This window comes from Aquarana catesbeiana, linkage group LG04, assembly GCF_042186555.1.
Source record: "Aquarana catesbeiana isolate 2022-GZ linkage group LG04, ASM4218655v1, whole genome shotgun sequence".
In the NCBI taxonomy this organism is placed as follows: domain Eukaryota; kingdom Metazoa; phylum Chordata; class Amphibia; order Anura; family Ranidae; genus Aquarana; species Aquarana catesbeiana.
The window spans coordinates 490,003,927-490,024,653 of record NC_133327.1 but is presented as its reverse complement, the minus strand read 5'-3'; the positions used below and the strand labels follow the sequence as shown (position 1 = coordinate 490,024,653).

The 20,727-nt window shown below is 41.6% G+C and overlaps 1 protein-coding gene across 2 annotated transcripts in view; it reads left to right on the top strand.

Moving 5' to 3' along the window:
• The window catches only part of SLC30A6 (solute carrier family 30 member 6), a 139,148-nt gene that overhangs the window by 104,483 nt on the left and 13,938 nt on the right, over positions 1-20,727 (top strand). Inside the window, exons 12-13 of one of the 2 annotated variants that reach the window (XR_012243944.1) lie at positions 19,097-19,144; positions 20,595-20,713. Coding sequence is in view for 1 of the 2 variants with exons in the window: in XM_073627662.1 (XP_073483763.1) it covers positions 19,097-19,144 (48 nt within the window). In the remaining variant the exon portion in view is untranslated. The remainder of the gene's footprint in view (positions 1-19,096; positions 19,145-20,594; positions 20,714-20,727) is intronic. The other variant, XM_073627662.1, reaches the window with a different exon arrangement.

Genomic DNA, 20,727 nt, shown 5'->3' with positions numbered 1-20,727 from the left:
GGTACCTGTAGCTTGCACAGCTGTATGTAGGCTGATGGAGAGGGTCCACGATCCCCAACCATTTGTGACATTATCTGCAACAACTACAATTCTCAACCAGGAAGCTATATACATACTTTCATGTTTTAAGAGACACACTTGACACAAACTTATACTATATAACTATTTGCCACGGAAAATATTTATCCTCAAAAAGCAACATGCCTGACTCTTAAACATAGTACACACTACTAAGTTTTTATTTCGTTCAACACAGCAGGCTGACCAGAAAAAAAAATGAAGCACTCGGGAAAAGCCGCTGTACTATCTGATGCTAGTACAGTGATCTCCCCGCTGAGCTATTGTGTTCTGACAGGGGGATGTCGTCCCACACCACACGCGCACACACACCATTGGCTGAGCGGATGCCAATCAGCAGACCTTTTTTGGTTTCTTTTGCTGTAGCCCATATTTGGCAATGCTTTACATAATTCACACTGCGGCGGTGCACTTGTGGGATGGGAAAAAAGTCCTGCAAGCAGCATCTTTGGGGGCGGTGTAGGAGCACTGTATACTGCGTTCCTACACCGTCCCTGCCCATTGAAATGAATGGGCAGCGCTTCTGAAGCACCTATAAAGCGCTACGGAAGCGTTGCAACACGGGCGGTTTTAACTCTTTCTTCGGCCGCTAGCGGGGGTTAAAAGCCCCCCCGCTAGTGGACGAAAAGTGCCGCTTAAACAGCGGTAAAGCGCCGCTAAAATGAGCAGCGCTTTACCACTAACGGAACCACTGCCGCAGTGTGAAAGCAGCCTAATGCAGATGCTCTGACAGGTTTTCTTGTATTTTTCTATATACTCCAATAAAGTAGTCAGAGGTACAGTAGCTATATAAGTCCACGTCCGTAGAGAATGAAGATTGTTGATCCTCCTTGTCGTGGTCTATGAAACTCACAGCAATTTTTATTCTGACCTCCTGATAATCTGTCTGTACAAAATTTGTTTCATATAGCAACAACTGTAAAATTAAGAATTTTTTTCCAGGGAGTTTCACACACAGTAATATAATGCTTAAAAGCAACCCTGTCGGGTAAAAAATAATCTGCACAAAGGTGCCCCTTGAAAAGAAGAATGTACATTTTCCACTGACCCTAAACTGGCCATACGCCATACGGTCTGATACAATCTGATTGTACAATGTCTATACAATAATCTTTAGATCTGCCAAAACTGTCTAATATGAGGACACGCCTAAACAATCAATTTCTGTCAAACTAGGCGGGTTCTTGCACTACATAATTGATGGTAGATCTAAAGGAGCGTATATAAACAGGTTGTATAGTGTATGGCTGGCCTTGACATCATTAACTGCTTCAGCCCCGGAAGATTTTACCCCCTTCCTGACCAGAGCGTTTTTTGCGATTTGGCACTGCGTCGCTTTAACTGACAATTGCGCGGTCGTGCAACGTGGCTCCCAAACAAAATTGACGTCCTTTTTTTTCCCACAAATAGAGCTTTCTTTTGGTGGTATTTGATCACCTCTGCGATTTTTATTTTATGCGCTATAAACAATATAAGAGCGACAATTTTGAAAAAAACGCATTATTTTTTACATTTTGCTATAATAAATATCCCCCAAAAATATATAAAAAAACATTTTTTTCCTCAGTTTAGGCCGATCGTATTCTTCTACATAGTTTTAGTAAAAAAAAATCGCAATAAGCGTTGATTGATTGGTTTGCACAAAAGTTATAGCGTTTACTAAATAGGGGATAGTTTTGCAGCATTTATATAAAAATTTTTTTTTTTTTTACTAGTAATGGCGGCGATCAGCGATTTTTATTGTGACTGCGATGTTATGGCGGACATGTCGGACATTTTTGACACATTTTTGGGACCATTGTCATTTATACAGCGATCAGTGCGATTAAAAATGCATTGATTACTGTGTAAATGACACTGGCAGTGAAGGGGTTAACCACTAGGGGGCGGGGTTAAGTGTGTCCTAGGGGCGTGATTACTAACTGTCAGGGGGATGGGCTGGTGTGTGACGTCACTGATCTCTGCTCCCAATGACAGGGAGCAGAGATCGAGTGACACTTGTCACTAGGCAGAACGGGGAGATGCTGTTTACATCAGCATCTCCCCGTTCGTCCTCTCTGTGAGGCGATCGCGGGTATCCCCGCGGCGATCGAGTCCGCGGGACCCGTGACCCGACTCACGGAGCTCCCGGCCGGCACGCACGCAATGGCACGGCGGGCAATTCAAATGGACGTACAGATACGCCCATTTGCCCAGCCGTGCCATTCTGCCGACGTACATCGGCGTGCGCTGGTCGGGAACCGGTTACTGTGTCCTTCAGTGACGTGGAGGTCATCAGGTGGAACCATTGACCTCTGTGCAGGAAATGAATACACTTGGAAGTGTTGGTTTATCTGCAGACTTCACAAAAGAATGTTTCTTCATTGGAGTAGCGCTTGACTGTCCCACAGGTGAGTATTTACAGATTTGTGTAGATTTTTATTTTATTTTTTGCCCCAACATAGCAACAGTGCCACAAAGTCTGTCATAACAGTACTAGTATGGCAGATATTAATACAGCTTTAAGCAAATAAAATATTTTTAGTGGCTATACAGACGATAGCCTGACAGGGGCTAAAATTCCTGCAAAACATTAGTTGTGATTTGATTGTTGTGTGACATCCTTAGAAAGTATGTGCCTTGGCATACTGGTTGGATTGAAAGTATATTCTTGCATTCCACTGTCTTTGGTTTGACCACATTTTTGTGTGGGGATAGGAAAGGAGTCAAAACACAAGCATGTCACTGCTTTAAGGCCAGTACACACAATACGAAAATCGGAAGTAAAATTTTATCCGACGAATGATCTGCCAATTTTCGGATCATTACTATGGTGCTTTCGACAGCCGATACCGATTTTTCGTACGACAAAAGCTGGATGTGCAGACTATAAAACTTTTGTCGGATGTGAACACGTCTGATTTTCATTTAATTAGTACAGTTTTTGTCTGAAAAAAATCGTAAGAGCAAAACTATGCATACTATGCAAACGAAAGAACACATAACAAAACTATTCAACACATTACGTAACTTCTGATGTTGAATTCTGTCATACGAGAATTTTCATATGGTGAGTAACCTCTTCACTTTCGACATGAGACTAGCATGTAACAAAAAAATGCATGACCGTTTGTCCGAAAATCTGATCGTGTGTACGCGAGACTTTAGATTCTCTTTTAACTCTAGCATGCTAGCAACAAGCGTTTGAAAAGTTTGGGATACTCTTACTTATGAGACACCTATATGTATATGATACGGGAGTATTTCCCAATACTACAGGTAGTGTTGTTTTTAGAGACTTGTAGTAATTATTTGTGGGTGTGAATGGAGCAAGGATATAGGAATGTAAATCTGTCATGTTTACAATTGCATTGACTTGGTCTCAGTAGCAACTACAAACATTGTGTTTGTTTTGTAATTTTATGGACTAGGAAATAAAAATTGCTACTCATAAATGGTAACGTGTGTATATAGGGCGGTCAATGGTATATTTGTAATGATGCCAAAAACAGTGGAATTGATTTATTAAAGGCAAATAGACACTGCACTTTTTCAAGTGCAGCTGCACTAGTTTTCCCCAGAGCTTAGTGGATGTGGTCAGCTCTGCTGATTTCCATCATCCAATCATGTGCAAGCAAAAATGCTGTTTTTTATTTTCCTTGCATCTGATGGGTATTTTTTACAAAATGAAAGTTCGCCACATTAAAGCGGAGTTCCACCCTAAAGTGGAACTTCCGCTCATCGGATTCCTCCCCCCCTCCGGTGTCACAATTGGCACCTTTCAGGGGGGAGGGGGGTGCAGATACCTGTATAATACAGGTATCTGCACCCACTTCCGGGTATAGCTAGCCGCAGCTAACCACAGAGTCACCGCCCACCCCCCGTGTTGTGGGAAATACACAGTTCCCACAACACAACGGGGACCAGTGTAGACGCGCAGCGCGACTCGCGCATGCGCAGTAGGGAACCGGGCAGTGAAGCCGCAACGCTTTACTTCCCGATTCCCTCAGTGGGAATGGAGGCGGCAGCACCCGAGGATCGAGGAACGGTTCGGCCTCGGGTGCCGACATCGCTGGACCCCGTGACAGGTGAGTGTCCTTATTTTAAAAGTCAGCAGCTGCAGTATTTGCAGCTGCTGACATCTAAAAAAAAATTTTTCGCGAAACTCCGCTTTAACTAAGCTTTGGGGAAAATTAGTGTTACTGCACTTGCAAATGGCATAGTCTATTTGCCTTTAGTAAATCAATCCCTTGTTTCTTCTAAACTGGACATGATTATTTCATCTTGGGCAGCACAGTGGCTAATTTGTTAGCACTTCTGCCGGGAATCACCAGATTCAGTTTGAGTTTCAGTTTAGCAAAAGACACATAAAAAAATAAGAAACATAAATAAATTATAAAAGTCCTATTAAATGTGACTTGTTGCTATGCAATATGTTGAATCTTCTCCAAAAAAATACTTGACAAGTAGCCTTCACCAGATCACCCAAGGTGCTCAAGGAAAATTGCCTGCTTAGCAACTGGAGTTGCAAAAAAGTAGGTCTGATACGCTAAAGTGCAGAACCTTGTCTGCTGACAGTAGTAGATGATGGACAAAATAACAAGCCGGGAATCAAGGTTGGAATATATGCAGAAAGAATGATCGAGGAATCGGAAATAAAAAAAAAAAGATTAAGAAACTAAAAAGCCAAGCGGCTTGCTTACATATGTAGTGCCTTAGCCCGGCACAGAGGCTGCATGCGTATCTAGGGGTCGAATGATGGTCGAATGACACCTCGCAGCTTTCACCCGTAACTGTACAAAACACGCGGTTTTCACCCGTAACTGGCATGCGTTCCATCTCACTCGGCACACAGACCAAAGGGACCGGAAGTGAACCTGAATAAAAGCTCGCCTCGACATACGTTTCGTATATTCTACGTCATCAGGAAGCGTTCATTGGTCACTAAAGTTGTAGGAGTTATGTAACGTGAGTGGGCATCTCACTTTGGGGTAAATAGCTTGGATAAACACTTTATCAGCCACAGTGCCGATTCACATAAGGTAGTAAAGAAATAAGGATTTCTCACTAAAAAGATACATAGATTTAAAGCATATAGATACATGTTTAAAAAAATGTTTTGGTTTCCACCAAATATCCAGCTATACCCAGACCTCTCTCGCAACACTCTCCACATGCGCCGCATGGTCCGCCCACTGCTAGACCTGATACGTCAAGCCAGAGCAACCTACACGTGGGGACACCCCTTCAGTATTAAGGTGACCAGGGCTGGGCATAAATTTGTCCTCTCCAACCCGGATCAACTCCCAGCCTTTTTCAGCTTTCTGGAGCAAGATCCAACTGATGTACCGAACTGGCTAGACCCGCCAGATTTCCGCGCCAGGGTGCAAACACGAGACCCTCTCCCACAAAGGCACCCGAGGTACGGATCACATTCTATTGACCCTAGACCACGTCATCCTACCTCTCCAGAAGATTGAGGTAACTCTAAGAAGTTGCTTGAAGCCATTTCAACTCTCCCCATATGACTAGCACCATCCCAGTACACTGCTTATCTCTTGTCTCCGGGACAGGTCGATGTTTGGAACCCCTCCCCCCATAAGAATTTTTGGGGGCAGTTTTTTTTCTTTTTTACATTTTTCCTCATCTGTTCCACGTGATTACAGCTGGATATGTTATGATGGGAGACAAGATGGCCTGCTACATACTGTAATGCCTCAGGACAGCTGGTGCACCAAATTGGCAGACCTTCTCCCTGCCATTTGCTAGTGTGCTGTACCTAGCTGGGGTTCGGGAGAGGCTATGGGACGGCAAATTTCTAATGTTTGATTTGGATATGCAATTGTTGAGCTATCTCGAATTATGTCCCTTTACTCCTCCCCTGCTAGAATTCGGGTGAATGGTTCATTGTCACCTACATTTTCCATCCATAATGGGACACGACAAAGGCTGTCCTCTATCTCCCCTTCTTTATGTCCTTGTCATGGAACACCTGGCAATTGCCTTGCGCAATAACCCTAATATCTCAGGTGTATCGATAGGCCCCACTCATTCCAAACTGGCTCTCTTTGCAGTAGACCTGTTAATGTTTGTAACCCAACCCCATCTATCCTTACCATATACAATGTGGGAATTCATGAGGTTTGGGAAGCTGAGCAATTTCAAAGTGAACCATACTAAGTCAGAAATCCTGAACATCTCACTGTCCACAGAAGGATCCCAATTGTTCTCTCTGAACTATGCTTCCCTTCTGCTTAGAACCAAGACGGATCTCTCAAACTACATGAAGAAACTCCTATCGTGGCTAGGAAGGGTGAATGCTCTAAAAATGGACGTCCTCCCTCGGCTTCTCTATTTATTCCAGACAATTCCCATTTCCATACCCTCCTGGTTCTTTAAGATGCTCTGCCAACTATTCTCCTCCTTTATCTGGGGAGGGGCTCGTCCTCAGATACGCTATGAGACTCTCTTGCTCCCCAAGATTTGTGGCGGAGCTGGAGCTCCAGATGCCTCTATATACTATAGAGCAGCAGTACTCACGCGTATACTTAACTGGTTCCATCATTCCCCCCACCAAATTATGGGTACAAATAGAGAGCCATCTCAATTCAATAGATATCCGTGCCTTACCGTGGACGCCTACCGAATCCCTGAAAGGAGGGATACCCCTGAGCGACCTCACCCGACAAACCATACAAATTTGGACCCGACTTAATTCCTCCAAGATCCTATCTCCTCTGAAAGGACCCATGACTCCACTGTTTGGGACTTCGGCTTTTCCACCGGCCCTACAGGGAGCGAGTTTTGGACCTTGGTGTAAGGAGGACCACAGACGACTTGCCCAAGTCCTGCGTTCAGACTCTTCTCTGATTCATGACATTCCCTCCAGCCCATCTTCCCATACCTCCACGCATTGGCTGCAGAGGTAACAGGTGATATCCTTCATTCGCACCTTCCCATCCCTGCCTGATATACTTACTGACTTAACAGACTTGGAGAGCATGCTGCTCCAGACCGCCCCCCCTGCACATGTGGTCTCTCAACTATACTCTGTCATACATATGGCTTATAATCCTGACCTCCCCCCATACACACAGGCCTGGAAGGAAGATTTGGGTCACTCCATTTCACCTGTAGACTGGCAAAAGTGCTTCATTCTGACTCACAAAATATCCTTGGCCTCCAAAGCTCAAGAAAAAGTATTCAGGTTGTTGACCCATTGGTACAGATGCCCTTCAACTTTGCACTGGATATACCCGGCGCTCCCTGATACCTGCTGGCGTTGTTTGTCATCCAAGGGAACCTTACTTCACATTTGATGGGAATGCCCCCCTGTGTGGAGGTTCTGGCAAAGGATCCTCGACTTGTACTGCAGACTCATGGCGACCTCAATCACACCCTCTCCTGAGGTAGTTCTGCTATCTTTGCTCCCTGGACCACTTAAATCGGTGAGAAAAGACGTTTTGCGTCACTTTGTGGTGGCTGCTAGAACGGTTCTGCCCAGACATTGGATGTCGACGAGCATGCCTTCCCTGGGGGATTGAGCAATTGAAGTGGATCAGATCAATAGCTTGGAACGAATGTTGTCGCAGGAAACGGGTAAAGAGGAGCTATTCTCCAAGACCTGGACCTCGTGGTCTATGTTGCGATACTCCTCAGAATTTATTCCATGGGCCACAGAGGACTCCTCCGACGCACCTGTGTAGCCAGAGTGGAATGTCTATCTCTTAATTTCTAAATTCCTTACTGCTTTGACCCCTCTATCCCCACTCTCTTTCTCCTTTCCCTTTAAATGTTGCAGTGTTACACGATCACCTAAATCACAATCTCTAGTCTCATCAGACCGGAACAGTGGCACACACAGATTTTCCCCCTGAGAGAAAACGCGTTCAGCACAGACACAAATGCCCTAGCCTACTTGTAATGAGTGGGCACCACTCGTTGAGTAGATAGTGGTGCTCACCTACCCTTAATAAGCCAGGTTAGACGCTGTAGGTATACAGGCTTATATACCACACTAAATCAATTGAAACTCACAAATTATCTAAACCATGAGATGGTATGACACCAGTGTTGCAAGGATGTATATTTTTGTTTATGTGATATTGAATGACATATATGTCTACTGTACAATTTTTCTATCTCTATTTTCTATCTCAATAAAATAAGATTGAATTAAAAGGTTTAAAATTTGCACCAGTTAACAATGTCAATAAGTTTGAGTTATTTGTTGTTGAAAAATACATTAGAAAATTAAATATTAAACACTTTTCTTTGCATATGTCTGTTTCTCCTATGGGGTGGGGGGCGACACCACCAACCAACACAGTGGTTTGAAAAACAATTCCGTGTTTAACCCTAAAAAGGGTACACGCCACTTCATTGAGGTGTTTAAAAACATGATTCAGGATGAAGTAAAAACTTTAGAAGTAAACAAACTTAGGAATAACCAATAATCGATATGCCAGGGGATTAAACAGTTGGAAAAAATAAACAGATAGTCAGGCCAGCTGACAAGGGGGGAGGGTTGGTGGTACTCACCAAAGACAATTATAATAAAGAAATTCAGAGATTACTTGACGATACTGCCATTTACCAAAAACTCACACATGACCCCACTTTTGGGTTAAAACATGAACTCATATGTTGGTTCAAAAAAGGACTAGATGGTCGGCTTCTAGTCAAAAAAAAGGCTGACTATCTGGTCACACGTGCTCCTAGAATCCCTGTGTTCTATATTGTCCCCAAAATTCACAAGTGTAAAGACAATCCACCAGGGCGACCCATAGTGAAATTGGCTCTTTTTATATTCCAGAGTGGGTGAATATTTGGACATATATTTCATACCACTTGTGGAACAGAGCCCATCCTATCTCAAGGACAGTTGGGATCTTATCCTATTGCTCCAAGAAATAAAAGTCACAGAACATACCATATTGGTTACAGTGGACATTGAGTCTCTCTATACTAATATTCAACAGTCAGATGCCCTTGATGCGATAAAATGGGCTCTCCCTAAATTTTCCAACCTTAAGAAGACCCAAATTAATTTTTTGATAGAAGGAATCAATTTAGCCATGGTGAATAATTATTTTTGGGCCCTTAATAGTTTTTTCAAACAAAAGGGGTTGCAATGGGGGCACGTTATGTACCCAGTGTTGCAAATATAGTTCTCAACAAATGGGAACAGGAAACCATATTTAATAATGGGAATCAAGCGTTAACCTTTTACAAAAGGTACATAGATGATGGTATCCTACTCTGGGAGGGCTCACAGGGCGATTTACAATCATTTCTCCAACAAATCATTATTAATAATTATGGTTTAAAATTCACAGCGGAATGGAGCATATCGTCAATAAATTATCTAGACCTAACATTAACAAGATATCAAGACAAAATTGGGATAAGAACATTCTTCAAAGAGACTGATAGAAATGGTTTTGTCCCCACTCAGAGTTGCCACCACCCCCAATGGTTGGGAGTAATCCCTAAGAGACAATATATGAGGATCAGACGAAATTGTGACAATCTTGATGATTTTCACAACCAAGCGCAGATTCAGACAGATAAGTTTCAAGAAAAAGTCTGTGCAATAGAAACTTTACACAAAGCTAAAAACCAAGTACTAGCAATTACTTTTGATTACAAAAAAGAAAAAGCTATCCCCTAGAGGAGATTCAGCATTTGTATATCAGGCTTTCATCTGCAGTATAAACAAGTAGAACCAATTTTTTAAAAACATTGGCCTATCCTTTTAAAGGATAAAGACCTTAAGTTATTTTACCCCAAAAAAACTAAATTCATTTACAGAAGAGCCCCAGGGTTGAGGAATATGATAGCCCCAAATGTTCCTGACCCCCCCAAAAAACTAGGAACTTTCCTTGATCGATCAGGTTTCCATTATTGTACGAGATGCAAGGCATGTAACATTATTAAAAGATCTGGTAAAAAGAAATAGCAAATTTCGTTCCAAAGTGACAGGAGAAGAATTTACCATTAAGCCCCTAATTACGTGTAATTCTAAATATGTTACATATATTTTGACATGACCTTGTTCGTTACAATATGTTGGCAGAACTACACGCAAACTTAGGGTTAGAATTAATGAACGTATCACCAACATAAAAAAATGTTTTTTTTTTTTTTTAAATCATAGTGTGTCTAAACACTTCCGACTACATCATAATGGGGACCCCCGTCATTTTAACGTTTTATGGGATCGATAAAATAACCAGACATTGGAGAGGTACCCATATGACCAGAGCAGTATCTCAGAATGAAACCCAATGTCTGTACAGAATGCAGACTATGCAGCCTTGGGGTATGAATATAGAGTTAGACCTTAATTGCTTCTTAGCTAAATTAAAACCATTCTTTTCCTCATTAGTGTTTAACAAATTTACCCCACTACCTTTTTCTTTGCCAATACAGGGGTCCCCGGGTTAGGAACAAGATAGGGACTGTAGGTTTGTTCTTAAGTCCAATTTGTAAGTCGGAACAGTACCTTTTTTTTCAGTGCAAATCCAGTCTTTTATTTATTTTTTGTATAATTTTCTTATTTTTAATATTATTTTTCTTATTCTTTACTTTTTTAATTACTACTTTTTTATTTTATTAATTTAATTATTACTGTATTTCTTATTTTTTTTTATTCTTATCAATTTTCTTTCATTTAAACTTTATTGCTATCACACAGGAGAGAACAATTCCCTGTGTGATAGCAATTGGAGGTGACAGGTTCTCTTTATTGACCCTGTCACCTCCAAAACAGGAGTCCCAGCACTGTGCTAGATTTCCACAGCACAGCACAGCTCTCCCCTCTCACTGTTTACATGGCAGCAGGGACAGGAGACACCAGAGAGAGGGAAGCTGATGTGTGATGGCACAGCAGGGAGATGGATGGATGGTGACAGCAGCAGTGTCTGTGATCCGAGTCCGGGCGGGCAGGCCGGCCGCAGTGCACCTCCACGGGGCAGCGGCGCAGGAAAGACCGGGGATCCTGGAGGCTTCACTAGGCCGCGGCCACGACGGGCAGTTTTAGCGGCCTGGCAGGCCACCGGACCATACCAGGCCTGTGGATGGGCAGGCAGCATGACAAGGGGGGCCCGCAGCCAGGCTAGGAACGGAGGGACGGCTCAGTCAAGCAAGAAGAGGAAGATTTGGCGGGCAGTGACGTCATTCGGGCCCCGTTCGTAAGTAGGAGTTGTTCGCAACTCGGATGTTCGTAAGTCGGGGACCCCCTGTATAGGGGAAATTATATCTGTTATTTAATAAATTATATTGTTTTTGGTATTGTCAATATATATATTTATTTATCTTTTTAATACAAAGGCTCCTTTATTATTTAAAATAATTACCATGCAAGATGAAACCAAAAAATCTTTTTAAACATGTATCTATATGCTTTAAATCTATGTATCTTTTTAGTGAGAATTCGTTATTTCTTTATTATCTTATGTGAACCGGCACCGTGGCTGATAAAGTGTTAATCCAATCTATTTCCCTCAAAGTGAGACGCCCACTCATGTTATATAACTCCTACAACTTTAGTGACCAATGAACGCTTCCTGATGACGTAGAATATACGAAACGTACGTCGAGGCAAGCGTTTGGTCACGTTCACTTCCGGTCCCTTTGGTCTGTGTGCCGAGCGAGGTGGAACGCACGCCAGTTACGGGTGAAAGCCGCGAGGTGTCATTCGACCCCTAGATACGCATGCAGCCTCTGTGCCGGGCTAAGGCACTACATATGTAAGCAAGCCGCTTGGCTTTTTAGTTTCCTAATCTTTTTTAAATAAACAGGATTACACTATTTCCGATTCCTCTATCATTCTTTCTGCATATATTCCACCCTTGATTCCCGGTGGGAGGATGTTACTTTGTCTAGCATCTACTACTGTCAGCAGACCGGGTTCTACACTTAAGCATCAGACCTACTTTTTAGTTAAAGTGGTCAACTCCAGTTGCTAAGCAGGCAATTTTCCTTGAGCACCTTGGGTGATCTGGTGAAGGCTACTTGTCAAGTATTTTTTTGAGAAGATTCATCATATTGCACAGCAACAAGTCACATTTAATAGGACTTTTATTATTTATTTATGTTTCTTATTTTTTTTTTTTTTTGTGTCTTTTGCTAACTTGTACACACTCAATTGTGGTTTAAGCTTTCAATTTTTATTGATTGAAATCAAATATTTTGTTAATGGTTACTATATTTCACTAGTGTTATCACGGTATATGCCATAATTATCATGATTTTTGTTATGATGGTTTTAAAGACGTGCTGGTAGGTTGTCTCCTGTCTAAATTGGCCCTAGTATGGGTATTGTAAACTCCTTGAGGGCAGGGACCGATGTGAATGTACAATATAATGTAAAGTGCTGCCTAAATTGTCCGTGCTATAATAAAAAAATAAAAAAATCTCAAGGCCAGACAGATTTGGTCAACAGGGTCAGTAATTGTGAAACGGACAATTAGATATGACATGACTTTCTGTTGCCAAATATGGGAACCATTTCAATCAATTATATTTTCATTGATACAGGCAGACTAACTGGATTTCTTAATAGAATAATAGAATAGCTTGATGATATGTGGGGTAGGAGTATTTTTTTTTTTTTTTTTTTTTTTTAGAAATTTTATTTTATCCCAGTGGTCTAATGATTTTATTTTCCATTGAGGATTACATCAAATGTATTTCTGTTGAGAGCATTAAACCAATACAGATATAGCACTAAATCTTATCATGTGGTTAATTGTAGTTTCTTTTGTTGATAATAAGGATGCTGTCACTGTTTACAAGTGCTATGAAAAACAGGATGGATAAAAAATTATTTGAAATCCGCATAGAGATTGCATAGGAGTCAGTAAAATGCATATCTTCATTACTGAAATCCATGTGGCTGCATTACCAAATCCCAGTATTAGTGTAAGTTAAAGCAGAACTAAATCCTCCCAATGAGGCCAATGAAGCTTGATCCACAGTTGCCATGTTGATGCACATGTGATCAGTTATGACACCACCTTGGCAGTTCAGTTGAGAGCACAAGCAACTGTGACCGTTATCGTTTACAGCTTGCCTTGAATGTAACGGTTTTGGAGAACTGTTAATTTGATGGGTTTAAGTCTGCTTTAATAGTCATTACTCTAAAACAGTACTTTGTATTTTGTATAATCTACAGTCCTTCTTTGAATTTGTCCTTCTTTAAAGTGGTTCTATAAGCTAAATATTTTTTTTTTACCTTAAAGGGGTTGTAAACCATTCTATGCATTAAGGTGAAAAACCTTCTGTCATTCAGCAGCCCCCAAAGCCTCCCTTATACTTAACTGAGCCCTGTGTTTCCCACCACGGGAAGGAGAACACCAGCTCCGGCCGGTGTCTCGTGTACTGATTGGATAGAATGATAGCAGCGCCGCCATTGGCTCCAGCTGCTGTCAATCAAATCCAATGACGTGGGCGCCGGGGGGCAATGCAGAGTCCTGCTGTCTGTGTCTACGGACGCAGCAGCAGGACACGGGAGCACACCCGCACGGTTGTCCCGAAGGAGAGCACTTCTCCGATGGGACACTCGAGAAGAGAAGCAACCTGAAATGCCACGGAGGGACCCCGGAAGAGGAGGATCGGGGCCACTCTGTGCAAAAGCCTTGCACAGAAGAGGTAAGTATGACATGTTTGTTTTTGTTTTTTTTAAACCCTGAACCTTTACAACCCCTTTAATGCATTCCTTGCATTAGGGTTAAAAAATGTTTAGGTAAAAATATTTCTCCCTCGCTCACCCTTATACTTACCTGAGCCCCCACTTGATCCAGAGCTGTGTCCGTCTGCAGCAGCTCTCTTCTCTCACTTCCCGATCTCCCGGGCTTTGCCAATAGCTCCTGCTGCTGTCCAAAATGGGAAGTGGCTTCCTATGGTGGCTCACTGAGAAGAGGAGGAGCCAGGAGCACCAGCGGGGAAGCCGAAAAGAGGAAGTTCGGGGCCACTCTGCAATTCTATTGCACAGAGAAGGCAAGTATTTACCCTTTTTTTTAATTTTTTTTATACAATCATTTTAAAGGGAAAGAATGTGTGTGTGTGTATATGTGTATATATATATATATATATATATATATATATATATATATATATATATATATATATATATATAAGGTGAGGTAATCGACAATCAATATATTTCACCTCGCATACGTTCTATTGTAAGAGACTGAAGTGGAATCTGGCCTGGGTTTTCCAGCCTCTGTGGCAGGCTTGGTTCCGGTCCAGATGTTGTGGTCCACTTAAGTCCACGCTCACGGGGACAGGGGCACTTTAAAAATTTTTTTTTTTTTTTTTTAATTTATTTTATTTATTTTTTTACTTTATAAATTGTGTTTTAAAAAAAATTTTTTTTTTTTTTTACTTTTATTGCTGTCACAAGGAATGTAAACATCCCTTGTGACAGTAATAGGTGGTGACAGGTACTCTTTATGGAGGGATTGGGCCCCATCCCTCCTTTACACTTCAAAGTATTCAGATCGCCGAAAACGGCGATTCTGAATACTGTGTACTTTTTTAAATTCGGCGCCATTGGCAGCCGAGTAAACGGGAAGTGACGTCATGACGTCGCTTCCGCGTTTATAACAAGAAGGCTGGAACGAAGCCGCTCACAGCTTCGTTCCAGCCCGCCCCCAGCCGCCGAAGGTACCCGATTGGACACCGGGCCTCCCAATCGCACGGGAGGCCCGGTAACAGCGGCGGGAGGCGGCAGGAGGGGGTGGATGTCCCCTCCCGCTCCTCCGGTATAACAACCGAGCGGCTTTTAGCCGCATCGGTTGTTATACACGGGTAGCCGATCGCCCGCTGTAAACAACGGTACCGGGATGATGCCTGCAGCTGCGGGCATCATCCCGGTATAACCCCGGAAAGCCGAGTACGCATATCTGCGTACGGTCAGCGGGAAGGGGTTAAATGAGCAGGAAGAGAGCACAGGAGAGCTCTGGCCTGAGACTCAGAAGAGAATCAGAGAGAGAGGAGCTCTGTTTGGATTTAAAAAGAAGGTTTGCTTTATCACATGTTTTGTGGGTGACGGGGACCAGCCCCGCATCGCATAGAGAGGAGACTACTTTAAAGTTTAGCCCCGGACAGCAAGGATTTACTGGTTTTTTTTTTTTGTTTTTTTTTTTTGTTTTGTTTTTCATGACTTTGCAAACCTCTGATAAATAAACCTGGCAACCCACCAGATGATAAAGAAATTGCCTCTACGCTGACCTTATTTTCCAGAAAAGGGGATTCCCCACAAGCTAATCTCCCAAAATAAATAAATATATAAAATATACTATTTTACCAAAAGTATTGGGGCGCCTGCCTTTACACGCACATGAACTTTTAAGGCATCCTTAGTCTATAGGGTTCAATATTGAGTTGGCCCACCCTTTGCAGCTATAACAGCTTCAACTCTTCTGGGAAGGCTGTCCACAAGGTTTAGGAGTGTGTCTATGGGGATGTTTGACCATTCTTCCAGAAGCACATTTGTGAATTCAGGCACTGATGTGGACGAGAAGGCCTGGCTCGCAGTCTTCGCTCGAATTCATCCCAAAGATGTTCTATCGGGTTGAGGCCAGTCAAGTCCCTCCACCCCAAACTCGCTCATGTCCAAGTCCATCACAGCCAGTCAGGAGAGATGGGGGGGCGGGACTCAGCCACCCTCTGTGTGTCAATAGACACACACAGCTGGCTCGGGAGCAAGCCCACACAAGTGCCCCCCAGAGCAAGTAGCTTGCTATGGTGGGCACTCAGCAGGGGGGGGGAACCAGAAGAGGAGGATCAAGGTTGCTCTGTGCAAAACCATTGCACAGAACAGGTAAATATGACATGTTTGTTGTTTAAAAAAAAAATGTGCCTTTTAGAATCACTTTGAGTTGATTTCTTTGACTTGGATCTAAAAATTGCTAGTACTTAGAATAAGATGTTTTTGTAGATGTCCGAAACCTTTAAGAGCAGATTCACACATACACACATTGGAATTTTTCTAATTTTGTTATGCTACAACCAAAAACGTAAAGGTATTTTATTGGGATTTTATGTGATGGACCAACACAAAGTGGCGCATAATTGTGAAGTGGAAGGAAAATGATAAATGTGATAAATGGTTTTTAAGTTTTTTTACAAATAAATATGTGAAAAGTGTGGCGTGCATTTGTATTCAGCCCCCCTAAGTCGATACTTTGTAGAACCATCTTTCGCTGCAATTACAGCTGCAAGTCTTTTTTGGTATGTCTCTACGAGCTTTGCACATCTAGAGAGTGAAACTTTAGACCATTCTTCTTTGCAAAATAGCTCAAGTTCTGTCAGATTGGATGGAGAGCGTCTGTGAACAGCAATTTTCAAGTCTGGTCACAGATTCTCAATTGGATTTAGGTCTGGACTTTGACTGGGCCATTCTAACACATGAATATGCTTTGATCTAAACCATTTCATTGTAGCTCTGGCTGTATGTTTAGGGTTGTTGTTCTGTTGGAAGGTGAACCTCTGCCCCAGTCTCAAGTCTTTTGCAGACTCTAACAGGTTTTCTTCTAAGATTTCCCTGTATTTGGCTCCATTCATCTTCCCATCAACTCTGACCAGCTTCCCTGTCCCTGCTGAAGAAAAGCATCCACACAACATCATGCTGCCACCATCATGTTTCACGATGGAGGTGGTGTATTCAGGGTGATGTGCAGTGTTAGTTTTCCGCCACACATAGCGTTTTTGCTTTTAGGCCAAAAAATAAAATTTTGGTCTCATCTGACCAGAGCACCTTCTTCCACATGTTTGCTGTGTCCCCCACATAGCTTTTCACAAACTGCAAATGGGAATTATTTTGGCTTTCTTCCAACAATAGCTTTCTTCTTGCCACTCTTCCATAAAGGCCAGATTTGTGGAGTGCACGACACAAATCTGTCCTGTGGGCTGATTCTCCCATCTGAGCTGTGGATCTCTGCAGCTCCTCCAGAGTTACCATGGGCCTCTTGGCTACTTCTCTGATTATTGGTCTCCTTGTCTAGCCTGTCAGTTTAGATGGACAGCTATGTCTTGTTAGGTTTGCAGTTGTAGCATACGCTTTATATTTTCGTATGATGGATTGAACAGTGCCCTGTGAGATGTTCAAAGCTTTGGGTAATTTTTATAACCCAACCCTGCTTTAACCACTTACCAACCCGGCCAATTCTGACACTTTGCTCCTACATGTAAAATTACACAGAACCCTCAAACATATTATATATATATTATGTGTTTTTTTTAGCAGAGACCCTAGAGAATACATTGGCGGTCATTGCAACTTTTTATCTCGCAATTTTCGAACGCGCTTTTTTTGGGGGAAAAAAAACTGTTTCATGCTTTAAAAAAAAAAACTAAACAGTAAAGTTAGCCCAATTTTTTTGCATAATGTGAAAGATGAAGTTGCGCCGAGTAAATAGAAACCTAACATGTCACGTTTCAAAATTGCACATGCTCGTGGAATGGCACCAAACTTTGGTGCTTAAAAATCCCCATAGGCGATGATTTAACATTTTTACTGCTTACATTTTTTGAGTTACAGAGGAGGTCTACGGCTAGAATTATTGCTCTCGCTGTAGCGTTTGCGGCGACACCTCACGTGTGGTTTCAACACTGTTTTCATATGTGGGCAAGACTTACGTATGCATTCGCGTCTGCGTGCGAGCACATGGGGACAGGGGCACTTTAAAAATGTTTATTTTTTTTTAATCATTAATTTTATTTTTAAAAATTTAATTTGACACTTTTAAAAAAAAAATAAATTTTGATCACTTTTATTTCTATTACAAGGAATATAAACATCCCTTGTAATAGGAATATGGCATGATCGGACCTCTTTACAGTGAGATATGGGGTCAATAAGACCCCACATCTCACCACTAGGCTGGGAAGCCTAAAATAAAAAAAAATAAAATAAAATGATCACCGTTTCCCAGCTGAAGCGGCGCAGGTTTTTTGAATGCAGAGGCCGGGCGTGACGTCGTAACATCGCACCCGGCCTCCGACGATCATAGAGACTCCGGCGACCATTTGGTCCGCCGGAAATCTCTATGGTGTACATCCGGCGCCGGCGGATCCGTTCTCTGACTCACCGATCGCAGAGGTGAGTCGGTAGAAGCACCTGCGGGAGGGGGGAGACTTCCCCTCTCGCTGCCCGTAAGAACGATCAAGCGGCTGACCTGCCGCTATGATCATTTTTATGGTGTAGGGAATCGCCGGCTGAAAACGGCAATATCTGAATGATGCCTCTAGCTGCAGGCATCATTCAGATATACCCCCACAAACCCAGGACATCCTAGGACGTCCCATGGTCGGCAAGTGGTTAAACTTCTCCACAACTTTATCCCTGACCTGTCTGGTGTGTTCCTTGGCCTTCGTGATGCTGTTTTGTTCACTAAGGTTCCCTGGCAAACCTCTGAGGGCTTCACAGAACAGCTGTTTTTTTACTGAGATTCAATTACACACAAGTGGACTCTGTTTACCAATTAGGTGACTTATAAAGGCAATTGGTTCCACTAGATTTTAGTTGGGGGTATCAAAGTAAAGGGGGATGAATACAAATGCACGCCACACTTTTCGGATATTTATTTGTAAAAAAAACATTGAAAACCATTTATCATTTTTCTTCCACTTCACTTCCACTTTGTGTTGGCCTATCACCAAAAAAAAAAATACACTACGTTTTTGGTTGTAACATGACAAAATCTGGAAAATTTCAATGAGGATGAATACTTATTCAAGGCACTGAATGTTATCTATTGTGTTGCATATGTTAGGGCAGCCCATTCATTATAAATAAGCTGCCAACGCACAGCAGCAGGTCTTAAAACGCATGACCATCTTTTTTACGGCGCAGTGCACAATAATGCACATTGTATGCTTTGTGGTGCACTGGCTGCTACTGTACTATGCATTAAAGTGTCATTCATATGCAATGCATAGGTCAGAATGAGCCCTTAATCTGAAAATTAAAGGATGCATAAAAACTTTTTTGCCTATTAACATGTATTCCTGTTTTCTTTTGAAGACTACGCCTCCTCATGTGATTGGCCAGCTAGATAAGCTTCTCCGAGAGGTATGTGAACTCAAACTGGGGGAAAACCATAATGTAAACTACCGTATATACAGATTTCAACCATTTATACATCAAGACACAAGATTGTCCTAGGAAATTGGCAAAAGAATCTATCAAATGGCAGTGTGCCAGATGCCTTGTGACTTTTGGCCATTTATTAGCGTTTCCCCTACAGTATAGTCTTATGGAACAAGGCGGTTTTTACAGCTCAAATATGGCTTCTTGATTCAGCAATAATGTTACTATTTATATTACTAAAGCACATAGTATTCCGAACAAAATGGTCTTTCTTTTAACAATATTGTCTTAAGAAAATGCACTGTTTTTTCTTTTTAATTTAGTTTATTTATGCTAGTTTACAATGCCCAAAATTAGATTTCTGGTGCAAAACACGGCAGAGCTAATAAAAGCTTTTCTTTTTAAAACCGTGTACAAAAAATAATAAAATCTGACTTTGATGAAACTAAAATGTAAAAAAAAAGCAGAACAATAAGTTAAAGGCAGAAAGGAGGAAAGGTGTTTTTTGGTTTTAGTTTTTGTTTTTTAAGAGTGGTTTAAACCCAAAAACCAACCGACTTCTTCTTTTTTGAGCTTTTTTTCACCTGGTAAACCAGCCAGTAACCACTGTTAATTTCGTTGTCAAAAATATTTTCATCATAGTTTTCTTCAGCTGCATGTTTTAAGTGGCGAAAACTAAACAAAAATAAAATTCTATTTCAATTCAGACGACTAAAATATGACTAAAACTAAAATGGCATTTTAGTCAAAAAACAATGACTAAAACTAAATCGAAATTTGACATCAAAATTAACAGTGATCAAAAACAATATGCTGGTTTTATTTACGAAGATGTTACCGTACTTGTTTTCATTATTAACAAAGAACTGTTAAAGTTTTTATAATCAGTTAATATGTGCAATGGCTTTACAGCTTTGGAGTTTAAAGCTTTAGTTTTTTTAACGTTGTTAAAGTTGCACTTCTGTTTGTCAAAAAGCAATATTTTTGTTTGTTTATGATACTGGAGATTTTAGTCGACTAAAACAAAAACATTTCAGATGACTAAAACTAAAATGGCATTTTAGTCAAAAGACTATGACTAAAACTAAATTGAAAATTGATGTCAAAATGAACACCGCCAGTAACACACTTTGTCTGAGTGTGGCTTCATTGTAACAATGGAGAAGCAACATAGCCACCCTTGGGCAGCAGCATTGTCAACAACTCGGGGAGAGGGAGGGAAGTGTTAGATGAACTAGTAGATTTAGATGGACTTTACATAAGTGATTAACAAATTAAAGCTTAAGTTCAGCTAATGCTTTTTAAGCAGTTACAGAATCAGTTTTTGTTCCTCTTGTAGTAAAGGTTTTAACTATATGAATACAAGCTGACCATTGTAAACACCCCTGTCAGTGTTAAATGGTTTGCCTCAACCCTCTAATTGTGGCTTTAGGTGGACAGCTAAGTCTATTAAAGGAAGTTGGAAATAAATTACACTTATTGGCAAGATCGCCAGGTGAAAAAAAAGCCTCAAAATAAGAAAACTAATAAAGCCACCACGTCTAAGGACTGGTAAGCTGCAGTAT